This window comes from Gastrolobium bilobum, unplaced genomic scaffold, assembly GCF_033153095.1.
Source record: "Gastrolobium bilobum isolate Gb01-03AN ecotype WA unplaced genomic scaffold, APGP_CSIRO_Gbil_v1 utg49218, whole genome shotgun sequence".
In the NCBI taxonomy this organism is placed as follows: Eukaryota; Viridiplantae; Streptophyta; class Magnoliopsida; order Fabales; family Fabaceae; genus Gastrolobium; species Gastrolobium bilobum.
The window spans coordinates 117,121-133,553 of record NW_026895231.1 but is presented as its reverse complement, the minus strand read 5'-3'; the positions used below and the strand labels follow the sequence as shown (position 1 = coordinate 133,553).

General features: G+C 38.4%; 1 protein-coding gene and 1 non-coding gene across 2 annotated transcripts; one reads left to right on the top strand and one right to left on the bottom strand.

Moving 5' to 3' along the window:
- The first annotated feature begins 7,277 nt into the window (after nt 1–7,277).
- LOC133300869 (uncharacterized) lies at nt 7,278–8,733 on the top strand. The gene is made up of 2 exons (XM_061500459.1): nt 7,278–8,066; nt 8,188–8,733. Exons 1-2 carry the CDS (start codon nt 7,278–7,280, stop codon nt 8,731–8,733), a joined length of 1,335 nt encoding a protein of 444 aa, XP_061356443.1.
- Nucleotides 8,734–14,468: 5,735 nt separating this feature from the next.
- Nucleotides 14,469–14,575, bottom strand: LOC133300887 (small nucleolar RNA R71). Its single transcript, XR_009750111.1, has one exon. It is a non-coding gene; the product is annotated as a small nucleolar RNA R71 (small nucleolar RNA).
- Between the last annotated feature and the right edge of the window lie 1,858 nt (nt 14,576–16,433).

Genomic DNA, 16,433 nt, shown 5'->3' with positions numbered 1-16,433 from the left:
GAATTAATAATTAGTAGGATTTTATATTGCAATAGGTGATCCATTAGGATGTTAATTTTGGTCCTATTACCCTAAAGGGCGTCGACCCAAGTGCTCCATGGTGAACTTTAATCAGCCCAAACCTCCAACCTTATGATCCATTAGCCTTATCTCTCATCATCCAAATAAGAATTCCATGGTTGCTATACATTGGGCAAATACTACCACATGGCAAAGTCTATCTATCCTTATAACTCCTTTTCATGCGACTAGGATAGGGAGAAAAAATAAAATATAAAAAGAGAGCACCAATCTGGTTGAGTGTCATCTTTTGGTCAAAGGCAAATCCGAATGCATGAGTTTGTATTGGTCAAGAAGATTTCTTACTTATCCATCCCATTCCTCATCTTGTGCGCATAACAAAGAGAGAAACACCACAAAGAAATCTGACTGCTTGCATGTCTATCTTTTGATTCAGAAAAATAAACTCAGCTCCATCCCTTTCCACTCAAAGCCGTAAGTCCAAAAGAAAAAAGGAAGAGAACCTAAACAACTAAGCGTATATCTCCCTTTCTATTAGATATTATTAGATATCAGGTATAAGGGTAGTTTAGTATTTCAGTGATATTCTAGATCTTTCTCTTTTCTTTTATGCTCTTCTCTATAAGAGCTCACATATTGTACAAATTAATTACCACAATCAATGAAATCAATATTTTCCATTTACTCTCTTTTACCTTCTAATATGGTATCAGAGCATTTTTATCCTCCATGAATGAATCTCCCGCTGCCATTATTTTTGTAGTTTTCTCTTCATCGATTTGTTCGGTGTCTTATTTTTCCAAATAAAATTGATCTACAATTTTTTTTATCCTTCTCTCATTCTCACAAATCTAAGGCTCAACTTTTTTTTTATCCACCAGATCTGGTCGTGGATCAACGTTTGCCGTCATTTTTTTTTTCTTTTGTTTTTCTTCATTGACTATCCTTTTCCAAATGTTTGCTCCGATTTGCTTTCCCATTTTCGATTTCAGATCTTTGTTGCCATTGTTTCTGTTGTCAGATCTTAGGTATGTTCTCAGATCTCTATTCTCACATCTAGCATCCTTCTCTCTCTCATAGTTTTTTTGAATTTTCCAGATCTACTGGGTTTTTTCTTCCAGATCTGTGTCTCATTTCTTTACTCTTCTATTACATTTTTTTTTCTTTCAGATCTGCGTTTTGGTCTCCTCCTGCCGCGTTTTTCTTCTTCCGGCCATGTCTGTCTTCTTTTCCGGTCATCATCTCCGACCGCGTTTCATTCTCCGGCCGCATCATCCATTCCTCCGGCCGTTTCTGTTCCAGATCTGTGTTGTTTTTCAGATCTGCGTTTTGGTCTCCTCCAACCGTGTCTTCTTTTTATCCGGTTGTTTCTGTTCTGATTCATATCCACGTTTTTTTTTCTCCGATCTAATTACGCCTCCTCTCCATGCGTCTTCCAGATCTGATATTGTGAATTTTCTTATTTTTATCATGCATTTTTTTTTTCGATTTTCTTCCATCTGTTTCTCGTCACCACTCTTTAGCAAGTACCTCTTATGTTAAGCCATAAGGTCCTACCGTCAATCCCCATCTTTGTCATCTCTTAATTCAAGGTACTTTGTCTTCACACATTCCAAGTCCAAGCAATGCTTCAGTAAGTTTTATGGTTCATCTAGTCACACTTTCCATGGGTTACCCATTTTTCGTCAGATCTATTTTTTTTCTGATCCTATCTCACTCTTTCTTTGTCTTTATCCATTTTTTTTCTCCCGCTCTGTCATCTCCCTTTCTCCCTATGCTTCCTTTGATTTTTGTTTTCTTCTATTTTTTGATTATGTCCACTTACAGTTTCTTGGCTCCCTTCCATGGATTTATATGCATTTCTTTTTAGCTCTCAATGTTGCACACAAGGTGTTTGCTGTTTTTACGTGACGAAGGCATTTTGTTGCTACTGCTATAGCTTATGCTGTAGTTCTCTTGTTCTGAAGATGGATTCAGCTCTCCAAATGGCGTTTGACCACGTAGCTAATTTTTATTTGTTTTTTTTTTACATTTCTGGCATGTATTTGGCCATTTTGATTTTATTCCACATATGTTTGTGGTGTTGTTCAAGTCTGATTTGGCTTGTATTTGGTTTATCTCTGCCATTGTTTTGGCTTTATTTTGGCTTCCTATTCAGGGGGAGCATTGTTCATGTTGCTGAAGTTTATTTCAGAACATTTGATTTTGCCGATGTCCATCCCGGCACAGTTTCGTATTTTGTGGTTGATGTCCATCCCAGCCTTCCCTTCCTTAGCTGATGTCCATACCAGCGCCGTTGATTTCGCTGAAGCTCATTCCAGCACACTGAAGATTTTGGTTTCTCATTCAGGATTTTTTATTTGGTTATTATGTTTTCTTGATTTTTCTTGTTCAAGATAGAAGTTCTCTTTGTTCACTCTCCATCTTGAGGGGGAGTATTAGATATTATTAGATATCAGGTATAAGGGTAGTTTAGTATTTCAGTGATATTCTAGATCTTTCTCTTTTCTTTTATGCTCTTCTCTATAAGAGCTCACATATTGTACAAATTAATTACCACAATCAATGAAATCAATATTTTCCATTTACTCTCTTTTACCTTCTAATACTTTCTTTCCCCAAGCGCTGAAGATGAAGCAATAGGCTGAAGATTTATGCTATTAAACAGAACCATAATATAACCTTACAGTCTGCCCCTTCCTTTCCAAAAATCGTGAGTGTGTGAAGAGAGGGCATCCAGAACGTTGCACATCATCACCTCCTCCCTGGTCACGAACCGTGGACCTCCGTGAAGAATAACCAAAGCTCTAAATACATTCTTCCCCCACTCCTTGTCCGTCCGTGCACTAGAACCAAGCGGTGGGTGAAGTTTTCCCTACCTTGCATGCACTTTCCTTCCCCTCCTCTAATCCGTGAAGCCACACGGTGAGACAACCAAACTCAGAATCATGTTCTCGTCCGCTTTGCTTGTTCGACCGTGACATTCTTCAAAGAGGTGAAGTGATGTTTTGCTGTTTCGTATTCCCTTTCATAGATTGGTTTTGATTGAAATTTTTGTTTGCATGCAATGGACCAAGCGGTGCTTGTAGTTTTCTCTACCTTGCATGCAGTGGAAACCGGTCTTTTGGAGCCTAGAAAAATGATGGGGCTACTTTCTGCCCAGCTGTCGTCTTTGTACGCTCAAGAAATGGTGAGTTGGGTTCCCAAGTTCTTGCCTTCTCTACACTGTTTCGGTTAGCTTGTAGGACCTAGGCAGTAAATCTATGTTGTATCAATTCTGCATCTATTCTGCTCAAGCCGTGAACCTTTGAGGACTACATTTTGTGAGCCTTTAGCACACCCAAACATCTTAAGAGATGATACGTTGAATTAAATATAAGCTTTAACGAAAAGGTTATGCAACTAAATTTATTTTTGTACTTGTAATTTCTGGTCAAAATCTGAATCGGTTAAAATGTATTGGAAAACCTTGGAATTTACTATTATTAACAAGATGTTAAGATGCTATGAAGTCAGAAAATTGGTTAGTAAAAGAGTGATGAAACCCGATTAAAGAATGAGGGTTAGAAGCATAGAAAACTTGTTGATATATAAATTATAATAATAATAGGAAATAAATTCTGAACTTGTCACACTTGTAAATCGAGGCACAAAATTCTTAGAGAAGTGGAATTTGAATAAAAGTCATGAACCTAATGCCAAACTAAATTGAACCAGATGCATGATGGGGAGCGGCCTTATATATATTTTTTTTAGCCATTAGTATTTCTACCTTATTGAGTACCTTGGGTCATAGTTAAAAGAGTAAAAGAAATAAACTTCGAAATGATCTTCTATAAAATGTGGGGCTGTTCTGTTGTGGGTTAGTGCACCTATTATCCTATAAATTAAATGTTAAAGACAATTGGATCATGTGATTGAGCACGCATCATATAGGCATCCCTTGATATCAAGGTACTGGGACAGTTGGCGTCAGTCCGCATAGGCCATAGTGGAATTCCCCAAATGATGGTGTCGTGTATGGAATTTCCACTGTGTATGCACGCGCACGACGGTGCTATGAGTGTGATGAAGGCGTTATATACACAATATGATATATGATGAAAAGGATATATGATGAAAAGGTTATATGATGAAAAAGATTTAATGTTTGAAGCGACTGTTTATAATTTTGTGCCTAGTTTAATAATGTTGCATTATTGGTTTTGTTGCCACACTACTGGGATTTTTCTCACCCCTTTGGGGCTGCTATTTTTATAAAATGGTAGGAGGACGTAAAAGCTTTCGAGGACTTGGATATTTGCTATTGGTTTCTACTGTTGGGCATGCTGCTGTGATTGTATTAATTTCATGGATGACTATACCAATTGTGGATGTTTAAATTATTAGTGAACTATGTTTGCATTCTGTTTTAAGACTTTTAAGAACAGCAAGTGTTTTGAAATGGATTTCAGAACCGTTTTTACGAAAACTGATTCATGACGTTTTGAAAGCTAAGTTAAAACTGTTTGTGCGAGCATTTTGTAGGTTGGCATCTCGGGGCTACGAACCTCTGATTTTCTTATAATTTATATGCACGCGTAGCCCCAGGTGTCTAGTTTCATTATATATAAACCTTTCAGCGAAATTCTGAAAGCTCGATTTATTATGATTTTTGCAAGTCAGGCCGTTTGATATAAATTCACTGATGTCTAGTTTTATATGAACGCGAAGCCCCGGATGTCTAGTTTCTAGATTACAAATAATATTTTTTTGAATCGTTGAAGTGAATTTTATACGAATTTTTAAAGACAACAAGGTCTGTCAGGAAAGTTATATTTTCAGTAGTTGAGAAATTTTGAAAGTATACTTTGATTTTTGTGACGAACCCGATTTCAATTATAAGTTTTTAATTGGCATTGTAAAAGTGACTTTCAGTCTCTAAAATATGATTAAAGAACTCTAATCCGCTTAGCAAACAACTCTCTTGGATCCATACAAGGGAGGGTGTTACAGGGTTTCCATTGAAACTATTTTGTATACTGCTTTTTCTTTCCATTTAGCTTGGGATTTACTCTTTTACCTTTTGTGCCTATGGTTAGTCTGAGTTTTAGGTGCAAGATTCATCCTCCTCTTTGCTCCGCCATCACTGTCTGGATTTGATTGCCGAGGCTCCGCCATGGGGGTCGAAGATGGGCCAGTTCTCATTGTAACACCTCGTCTGCAGCCGGTGTATTAACATACAAATGATATTTAAAGCGCAACTTACAATAATTAAACGCGGAAGCAATATACTATTTTTTTCAAATAAACAAGTCCAATCCTCATGGTGGATTAACTTTTCCTTTTATTAACAATCCTTATGTAATTGCAACACTAAAATAAAACTTGAATTACCTCGTACTCATAAATAACAATTCAAAAGCATCCATAAATTTTGGTGCTACAATACAAATATTCAAGTCACAAATAAACATATTATTTAATAGTGGCATAGACAACCTCTATGCTCACCACAAATAACAACATAATCCATCAAGTCTAGTCATAATAAAGTCTCATCATGGAAGAATGAATAATCATTATATGCATGACTCATAACAATAATGAAATCTCTATGCTGGCCTCTTGCCTCTATTAGTGTCTGATATGCCTCCAACATATATATGATTTTAAGCCAAAAAGAGCAAGTATCTTGATCAATCGTGAATGAAAAATGGCTATAATTACCACTAAACTCATAAATCTTAATCAAGTATCTTGTCACTGATTTTCTTATATTTTTGTAGGAAAAAGGACGAGAAAGAGGCCCAATTAATAGCCAAGGAAAAACACAACTCTGAAGCCACCGCACTACTAGCGCGGCACTGGCGCTATCAACGCCAGAATCTTCCTCTCTTCACGCTATCAGCGCGAGACTCGTGCTAGTAGCGCGAAGCTACTGCCTCCAAACAACACTCCCACGCTATCAGCGCCAATCTGGCGCTCGTAGCGCGGGAGTTACGTGACAAATTTAAATCTTGTTTCAGACTGTATCAGGAAGAGATTGGAACCAAGAGATATGATGAAGATTTGATCAGGATTTCTAAACAAGGGAACAAAGTCTATAGAAATAGACTAAACACCTGGAGGAAATAATCTTTGGCTGAAGAGAATTGTGAGAATCAGAGACTTGAGAGAATTTTTGGAGACTAACGCTAGAGATCAAGATTCCGACGAAGTTGAAGACTGAAGATCATTGATTCTTCCGCTTCATCTTCTTCTTCTTTTATATTGTTATTATGAATTCTTTTAATTATTTTAATTGGTTAAAGCCAGATATGTCTGGCTAGTTTTCTTTTTGTAGTTGTGATCACAGATCCAATGTGAATCCTTTTTAATTTTTAAATTGTTTTTATAATTTATTTAGTTTTATTCTTCCTGTGTTAATTCTTTCATATCCTTTATAGAATTGATCACTCCATTATAGGGTTTTGAGGGTTAGAGCTCACAATAGGAATATTGGAGTTTTAATCTGGACTAGGATAGAATAACAATCTGTGTATGATCTAGACATAGACTTACATAGATTGCGGACTTTTAGATTCATTTGCTTAATGCTTAATTCAAGAGGAATTACTAGGACACTAGGATTTTAATTGGGTTAAAGGGTTGAAAACACTAAGACGGTGGGGTTAAACTATTTAATAGGGAAATAATGAATTGTTTGAGCTAATAAATTAGTTAGTTATAAAATTCAATTTAGGAATATAAAGGAGGATCGAAGGTAAAGTGCATCCTTACTGCAGTTCTTTTACAAATTCAATTATTCACATTTTCATTAACATTCTTGATATTTCTTGCATACGTTTGATTCTTATTGTCTTTAAATTTCTGTTAACAAATATTTTCACACTCAAACCGAGTTTTTCCAAACTAAGAGGAATAGTTAAATTAGTAATTGGTGCAATAATCCTCGAGGGAACGATCTTTACTTATCACTTTTATTACTTGAAACGAACGGTATACTTGCCGATTTCGCAACAAGTTTTTGGCGCCGTTGCCGGGGATTAATTACGCCAATATTAATTTTAACTTTCGATCTTTGAGATTTGAATTTTTATTTTTATTTTTTTTTGTTACTGATTTGATTTCTCTCTTTTATGCGAGGTAAAGTTAATCGAGACTGTTTACAGTTTGATCCATAAATCAAAAAGACTGCAAAGAAGAACAGGAAGCTAGCCAAGCTAAAGAAGCAAGAGGAATCCTCGAGTTCTGAGCCAAAAGCAGAACCCGAGATGGCAACTCCCAATCCACCACCAGAGGATAAATTGATGGAGTCAATCCTTGCTTCTCTTTTCACAAGACCAAATTCTAGCATCGTCGGACCACCAATTGTTGCCAACAATTATGCTATCCATCCATCACTGATATCCTTGGTGGAGAAAACTCTATTTGGTGGGGAAGATTACGAAGACCCCCATGATTTCATGGACAGATTTATAAGAATTTGTGATACAACCAAGCACCACGGGATATCAGATGAAGCAATTAGACTCAGGTTATTCCCTTTTGCTGTAACAAGGAAGACTCACAGATGGTTGGATAGACAGGCTCCCAACAGTATCAGAACATGGGATGAGTTGTCGGCCAAGTTCTTTGCTGAGCACGTTTCCATGGAGAAATACAATAAGTTGGTTAATGAAATTACCAACTTCACTCAACAGCCAGGAGAAACTCTATGTGCAGCTTGGACCAGATTCCAAGAACTGATCAGAAAGTGCCCCCAGTATGATTTGCCAGACGGGAAGAAAGTCAGGGTCTTTTACAATGGGATGACACCAGATTCCAGAATGGTTTTCAATGGTGCAGCTGCTGGAACCATAAGGAAGAAGACAACAACTCAAACTTTAGAGCTAATTGACTATATGACAAAGAATGAGAATGCATCTATGGCAGTTCAACCAAGAAAGGGACTTCTTCAATTGGGGAATAATGATGTTGTGTTAGCCGAACATAAGGTTATATCTCAACAGCTCGCCAGTATGAATGCTAAGTTGGACAAGATGCAAGTTTCTACAGCTCAAGTTAATTCAGTTAATTGTGAGTATTGCAAAGGAAAGCATGAGATCAATGAGTGCCCAAACACTTGTAGGATCTGAGCCATTTCAAGTTAATGGAGTTTGGTATGATCCAAGACCACCGTAGAACTTCCAGAGGAACAAGAACAACGCTCCAGGGAACAACTTTCAAAGGGGAGTTCAAGGGGGAGGTTTGGATTTCAAATCCAACAATTACTTACAACCTCCTCCTATTCCACATAAGGAGCCGTTTGGATTGGAGAAAGTGATGCTGCAGCTTTCTAAAACCACCAATGACCATATCCAGACCACTGATACTTTCATAAATGAGACAAGAGCCTATCATAAGAATCAAGATGCTTTTATCCGAAACTTGGAGAATCAGATAGGCCAATTGTCTAGGCAGCTTGTTGAGAGAAATCAAGGCCAATTTCAGAGTAACACCATAGTCAATCCGCGAGAAGACTGCAAGTCAATTGTTACAAGGAGCGGAATTGTGATTACTCCTCAAGAAAAGCCAAAGGTGGTTCAGAAAAAGAAAGCTGACGAACCAGTAATTGAACTAGAGCAAAAAAGAGAGGAGGAAACATCTGCAAGCGAGAAAGAAGAGCCTGCTAAAAAAGAAAAAGGAGAGGCAAAGGAGAAAGCTGTAGAGACTCCAAAGAAGCAATGAGATTTCTCTCGCTTTAAGAAACCACCATATCCCATAAAGTCAAAGCAGCAAGCTCAGAAGCAACAACATGTCAAGTTTTTAGAAATGTTTAAAAAGTTGCAAATAAATATTCCCTTTGCTGAAGCTTTAGCTTACATGCCTAACTATGCTAAGTTTATGAAAGATCTTTTGTCTAGAAAGCATAAATTACAGGAATTTGAAACTGTGGCTCTCACAGAGGAGTGCAGTGCCATTATTCAGAAGAAGTTACCACCGAAGCTTCGAGATCCAGGGAGTTTCAACATCCCGATTGCGATAGGCAACATTAATGTTGGCCGGGCATTGTGAGATCTTGGAGCAAGCATCAACCTCATGCCGCTATTAGTAATGAAGTATCTCAGAATTTCCAAGCTGAAGCCTACTATGGTGTCTCTCCAACTTGCTGACAGATCATTGAGAAGACCAAACAGAGTAATAGAAGACGTACTTGTCAAGGTGGACAAGTTCATCTTCCCTGCAGACTTCGTAGTGCTAGACATGGAAGAAGAAGGAAACATGCCCCTTTTGTTGGGCAGGTCGTTCCTTGCCACAGCCAGAGCCATGATAGAAGTGGAGAGAGGAAAGTTGGACTTGAGAATGGATGACGAAAAGGTCACCATTAATGTTTTCGATGTTATGAAGCATGCTGAGGATAATAACGACTGCTTCCGGGTGGACATTCTTGAAGAACTGTTCCTTGAAAAGAAAGATGATGATCAGACTCTTGAAGAAGAGACAAAATTCTTTGATGAGAACCCTCTAAAGGAAAATTCTGAAATTCCAATGGAGATGAAGAGACGTATCCTGTCATCATCAACAAAGAGACGTATCCTGTCATCATCAACAAAGAGCTGACTGATTCTGAAGAAACCAAGTTGATGAAAGTGCTCAAAGACCACTAAACAGCCATAGGGTGGTCCATCTCTGATCTAAAAGGAATCCTTCCTTCCTTCTGCACTCACAAAATACTTATGGAAGACAACATCAAACCTGTGAGGCAACCTCAGAGATGACTCAATCTTACCATGAAAGAGGTAGTTCGAAAGGAAGTAGTGAAACTCCTTGATGCCGGCATGATTTACCCAATCTCAGACACTGCATGGGTAAGTCCAGTTCAAACAGTGCCAAAGAAAGGTGGAGTTACAATGATCAAGAATGAGAACAATGAGCTGATTCCTACCAGAACCATAACTGGGTGGGGAATGTGTTTGGATTACAGAAGATTAAATGATGCCACACGAAAAGATCACTTTCCTCTTCCTTTTATTGATCAGATGCTGGAAAGACTGTCCGGACATGCTTATTACTGTTTCTTATACGGTTATTCTGGTTACAACCAGATACCTGTTGCACCAGAGGATCAAGAGAAGACAGATTCACTTGGCCCTTTGGAGTGTTTGCCTACAGAAGGATGTCGTTTGGCCTATGCAATGCACCTGCTACTTTTCAAATGTGCATGCTTTCCATCTTTTCTTATAAGATTGAAAAATCATTAGAGGTATTCATGGATGACTTTTTTATTTTTGGTTCTTGCTTTGATTCATGCTTAGTTAATCTATCTAAGGTGTTGAGACGTTGTCAAGAAATAAACCTGGTTTTAAATTGGAAAAAATGTCATTTCATGATGAAAAATGGGATAGTATTAGGTCATAAGATTTCTGAAAAAGGGATAGAAGTTGATAAAGCTAAACTTTTATTAATTGGGAGAAGATCAGAAGAGTTGCATGTTCCTTCCCTTTTTTTTGTCTCCTCAAAACCGTGAGTTGGGAGAAGAGAATCACCGCTTAAGCTTTCCCCTTCTCTTCTTCATTGATTCGGCCAAGTGCAGCAACCATGGAGTTAGTGCATCTCCTCTCCCTCCTTGGCTAGCCGAAGACACACATCCTAGGAGGTGAGGCGTGTTCTTCTCCTCATGCTCCAGCATAACTTTAAATCGATTCTGATTGGCCTCTTTCATCCTTGCATGCAGCCCAAAAATCCGCTTCCTTGAAGAGTGGAGAACGGAGGTTGCTGCCCCTATTGAGGTGCTAGCCTTCGATGCAGTAATGGAGGTAAACCAGAGTCCAAGAGTTCCTTTTCTTTCTCCTATTTGTTCGGCCTGCATATGTACCAAGGAAGATGTATTTCTTGGTCATTCCTCCTTATTATTTCTTTCGGCTGCTGCATATAGTTTAGGAGAAATATGCTTTGTCTTCTTATTTTCTGTTTCTGCCCCTTGGATCATCTTAGAACCTAAGGTCTGCAAGCACAAGAAAATCCGGTCTAGGAGCTTGGAAAATAGCTCCCTTTAATTTGTTGGACTGCACCTTGAATTAGAAAAAAATAAATTATGAAGCTTTGCATGCGTCAAATTGTGAAGACAGCCGCTAAAATGTATTTGTTCATGCCTAAGAATCGATTTTGGGGCTTGAAGAACAGCCCTCTTTATTGTGGGACTGTTTGTTGGAATAGAATAATGTAGATAGCCTTGTATGTGTTCAGAATTTTCTGGTCAGCATGCTTAAAACCAAGCTAGCGCACCCTTTGTCATGAGAGCCATGTGTTTAAATGGAAAATTTTAAGTCCCTAGTTGATTGCTCAAAATCGTACCTACATGTCTTAGAAACCTTGATTTTTTTTATCGTTTGCTAACGTTTGGAAAAATTAATATTGAGTCAGAAAATTATGTAGGTCGAGAACCATGAACCCCGTTTTGAATTAAACCTGCATGTGTTAAACCTGTATGAACAGCTTGCTAGAGACTTGTTCACTCACTTGTAAGCCTTGGAGAAAATGTTATGTAAATAAATTAACTGGTACACCTAGTTGCTGGCCAAACCGAACATACATGTGTAGGTCCTTGAAATTCCGTTGTTACTTCCTAGCAATTGGTAGGATAAGTTAAAGGCGGAAATATAATTAGCGTAGAAAGCATGGAACTTATTTGTAAAGCATAGGAGACATAGATGGAAATTCTGACTTGGTACCCGCTGTTTAGGTGCATATAATTCCAAGTGAGCGGACTGGATCCTTGATGATACACTTGATTAAAATAATTGGACACATCGAGGTAAGTGTTCGGTGGATTACCCCTTTGTGACTGTTAGTTTAATACTTGAATTTTCGATTTGTTGCTCTCGCGTCTTATTCTGATTCTGTTCGAAGGAAATGACAACTTGAATTGGATTATGAATTATTGGAAATTCTATTTGGGAAATATTCGTACTCTGAATTGAAATATGACTTGATGAAACTCCGATTTTTGTGGAGATATATTCTGATTAGAAGTTTGGTGTTATAGACATGTGAGCTATGATTTCTGATAATGAATTCTGATTATAAGCATGAACATCATAACTTTGCATTTGGTCATGTGTGTGTGAAGCAAAGCATAGCATATCATACATCCACATACATGCAGCCCTGATAACCGAAATAATTGATAAAATATAAGCATCTGGTTGAGCACGCGTCATATAGGCATCCCTCCGGTATCAGGGTATGGGATACTTGGCTTCAGTCCGCATAGGTCACAGTTGGAATTTGTAACACCCCGTATATATCTGATGTGCCTCTGACAAGTGTGATTTTCTGTGTTAAAATTGATAAGAATTGAGTCATAAAATAGCAACTTAAATACATATTTGCTAATTATATTGATTCTTTCTTTTCAATAATATTTCTCACCTATTGGTTTGTTTTTTTACAGGAAAAAGAAGTAAAAATTATAAAAAGCCTGTAGACGCGACTCCACACAGTGGCGCAAACTAGTGCCGTGTATCACAGTACAAAGTCCAGAAGAATGGCGCGGACCGGCACCACACTGGCGCGGACCCGCTCCAGTTTACGAACTCTGAAGCGGACAATTACAAGTGGCGCCTAGTGGCGCCAAAACCTTGAAGCAAAATGGCGCCACTTATGGAGCAAACTAGCGCCAAATCCAAGAGGAAATATATGGCGCCAACAGGCGCCCAAAGTGAAGGGAAAGTGGCGCCAAGTGGCGCCCACAAAGGTGAAGGATGGCGCCAGTTTACGTGCAATCAGGTCCGACTTTTCTGAATTGGACAGAAGCGTGGCGCGAACCGGCGCCAACTGGCGCCGGTTTGCGGAAAATTTGACCGTGCTGCGCGAATGGTAATTTTGGAAGACAGAAAAGAGGCTTATAAATAGGATCCTTATGAAAGAATTAGAGATTCAGACCTATTCTTCTGAAGAGAGACGACGGCGGTGCTCAGAGAAGATTCCTGGGATCAAGTTCTTCTTCTACCTTCTCTTTAATTTTATGCTTTCATTGAATATTGAATTTTTAGCCATGATTATGTTTGGCTAGTTTACTTTTTATTGTAGTAAGGGTCACAAACCCTATGTGAACCCTTGTTACACGGATTGATTTTATAATTGCTCGTTTATATAATTATCTTTATCTCTACCCTGTTCGTATTTTATATTTTCTTTATTAGAATTGATCACTCTAATAGTTGATAATAGTCTGAGGGTTAGAACCCTAGATAGGAATATTGGGGTTTTCATCCTGAAAGGGGGTAGGATAACGGTTCGTATGCATGCTAGGAATAGATGTGTATTGAATTACGGATGCCTAAATTATTGAGTTCATCGCTTAATTTTCATGAGGGGTTGCTAAGGGATTAGGATTCCAATTGAGATTAAAGGGTTAAATTGCCAAGGGATTGAGATTTAACTAATTATTTTAGATAATAATTTATCCGAGTAATTTTATAAATGAATATTGTAAATCAATCCAAAGTAATAAGTGGGGATCATAAGGTGAGTGCGCTCTAGCTACAATGTTTTTCTCATTTTTATAAATCAAAACTCATTTTCTTGTTCTTATTTTTATTCTTCATTACAGAAAAATTATAAAAACAAGTGTTTATTTTTCAGTTCTCAATTTCACAAAACTCGACAATATTTTTTTTTTTTTGTAATAAAATTCGACAATATTTGTCACAACCTTTGAACTCTTCCATTCGTAAAAGGAACAATTAATTGATATTCGACCCAATCCCTGTGGAGACGATACTTTACTTACTATTATATTACTTGTGCGATCGGTATACTTGCCGGAGAGCATCAAGTTTTTGGCGCCGTTGCCGGGGATTGGCGTTTCTGATATCAATTAATTTTGATTTTTAAGATTGGAATTTTTATTTTTATTTATATCTTTGATTTCTTTGTGATTCTTGAACAGTGCTACTAATATCTTTTCGAAGTTGTATGCGAGGTAAAGAGCCAGAATTTTCACTTGATTTGGAGATTACAGAAATAGAAAATTTGCTCGGAAGAAGCTTGCTTTCAACGAGCTAGAAAATCTGTTTGAAGAAGCACACAAGATGGCAGAGAACAATGAAGAAGACAATCCGCTCATGGATACCATTCTGACTCCATCGTTCAACAGGCCCAATTCGGGTATTGTGCAGCCAAATGTTGTCAACAATTGGGAGCTCAAGTCTTCCCATATTAATTTGGTGGAGAGAGCTCAGTTTGGAGGAGAGGATAGTGAAGATCCTCACAGGTTTATTGACAAATTCTTGATGATCTGTGATTCCACGAAACATCCTCAGGTGTCTCATGATGCAATCCGATTGAGGCCGTTCCCTTTTTCTCTTAAGGGAAAAGCTCTTAGTTGGTTGGAAAGGCAGCCTGCAGCAAGCATCCCAACCTGGGATGATTTATCACAGAAGTTCTTTGCTCAGTTCTTCTCGATGGAGAAGTACAACAGGATGGTGAATGATATCACCAAATTCACTCAATCTGAGGGTGAATCAATGTGTGAAGCATGGAACCGGTTCAAAGATTTGATGAGAAGGTGTCCTCAGTATAACCTGACTGCTGGTAATCATGTTAGAATCTTCTTCAATGGTACCAAACCTGAGGTTCGGATGGTGTTGAATGGTGCAGCAGGAGGCACTATTAAAACTCCGAGAGCAAACGAGACTCTTGAGCTGATTGAGAGGATGGCTGCCAACGAAAACCAAGGGTTGTCAGCAAAGCCTAAGAGAGGTATCCTTCAACTGGAAGGTAATGATGTTGTGCTGGCTTAAAACAATTTGTTATCTCAGCAGATAGCAAACTTGACCTCAAGGCTTGACAAGATGCAGATTGCTGGTGTTCAGGCTCAAACTGTTGCTGCTGTATGAGAATATTGACAGGGCAACCATGAATCTAATGAATGTTCTTCTCTGCTGGCTTCAGATTCACCTCAACAAATTCAAGTGAATGGCATTTGGTACGATCAGAGACCTCCACCACAAAATATTCTGAGGAATCAGAATTTTCCTTCTGGGAGCAATAATTTTCAGAGGAGGGTGCAAGGAACTGGTCTTGATTACCAATCAAATAACTACTTGCAGCCTCCACCAATCCAACCCAAGGAACCTTCTGATTTGGAGAGGTTAGTTGGACAAATGGCTCAACACTCTAGTGCTTTCATGGAGGAGACAAGGGCCAATACCAAGAACACACAGGCTTCTATCAGAAATTTGGAGTATCAAATTGGTCAACTGGCAAAACAAATGGCTGATAGAACTCCAGGTACCTTCCCTAGTAACACAGTCACTAATCCGAGGGAAGATTGTATGGCCATCACAATTAGAAGTGGAAAAATACTTCCATCTCCTGAGGTTATAGAAAAACTAGACACTGCAGGTGAGCCAGAAAAAGAAAAAGAAATTGAAAAACCTACTGAAGTGGTGAAGCCAGTGGAAAAGAAGAAGCATGAATTGAGTCCCGAATATGTGAGGGCTATGGCACCGTATCCTGAAAGATTCAAACAGGACATTCAGAAGAAGCATTATGAAAGGTTCTTGGATATTTTCAAAAAGCTTCATGTTAATATTTCATTTGCTGAAGCTTTGGTCAATATGCCAAATTATGCTACATTCATGAAGGATCTTTTATCAAGGAAGCACAAGTTACAAGAGTGCCAAACTGTAGCACTTACTGAGGAGTGCAGTGCTATCATTACAAGGAAATGTCCTCCTAAGCTTCGTGATCCTGGAAGCTTCAACATTCCTATTGAAATCGGTAACACAAAAATCCGCAGGGCATTATGTGATCTTGGGGCTAGCATTAATTTGATGCTTCTTTCTGTTTGCAAATCCTTAGGGATCACAGAACTAAAACCCACTATGGTTTCTCTTCAACTTGCTGATAGATCTTTAAGGAAGCCTAGTGGAATAATTGAAGATGTTCTTGTGAAGGTGGACAAGTTCATCTTCCCTGCTGATTTTGTGGTGCTGGACATGGAAGGGGGAGCTGAGATGCCTCTTTTGCTGGGTAGACCGTTCTTAGCTACATCTCGTACCATGATTGACGTTGAGAATGGGAAGCTAGAGTTAAGGATGAATGATGAGTCCATTACCATCAATGTCTTTGACTCTATGAAACAATCTTCTCGCAAAGGCGATTGTTTTAGACTCGAGCAAGTGGGGAAGGAAGAAAAATCTTCTAGTCAAGAGCTTGATAAAGAACTTGAGGCTCGTAAGATTGTTCCTGCTAAGAGAAAAAAGAATGTAGTGTTTGAAGTTCTTAAGAAAACAAATGAAGACAAAGAAGATGGTGCCCCAAAAATAAAGTTGAAAGAGATTCCTGAAACTCTGAAACATACCTTCTTGGGTAATAAGGAGGCAGTGATTGAAGTACTGAAGGAACATGAGACTGCCATAGGGTGGTCTACTTCAGAT

What these genes read in the sequence shown, in the direction of transcription:
- LOC133300869 (XM_061500459.1), top strand. Translation starts at nt 7,278, where the DNA reads ATGGCAACTCCCAATCCACCACCAGAGGATAAATTGATGGAGTCAATC. An exon ending in TGCAAGTTTCTACAGCTCAA is followed by an intron (nt 8,067 to 8,187) that starts GTTAATTCAGTT and finishes AGACCACCGTAG; the next exon opens with AACTTCCAGAGGAACAAGAA.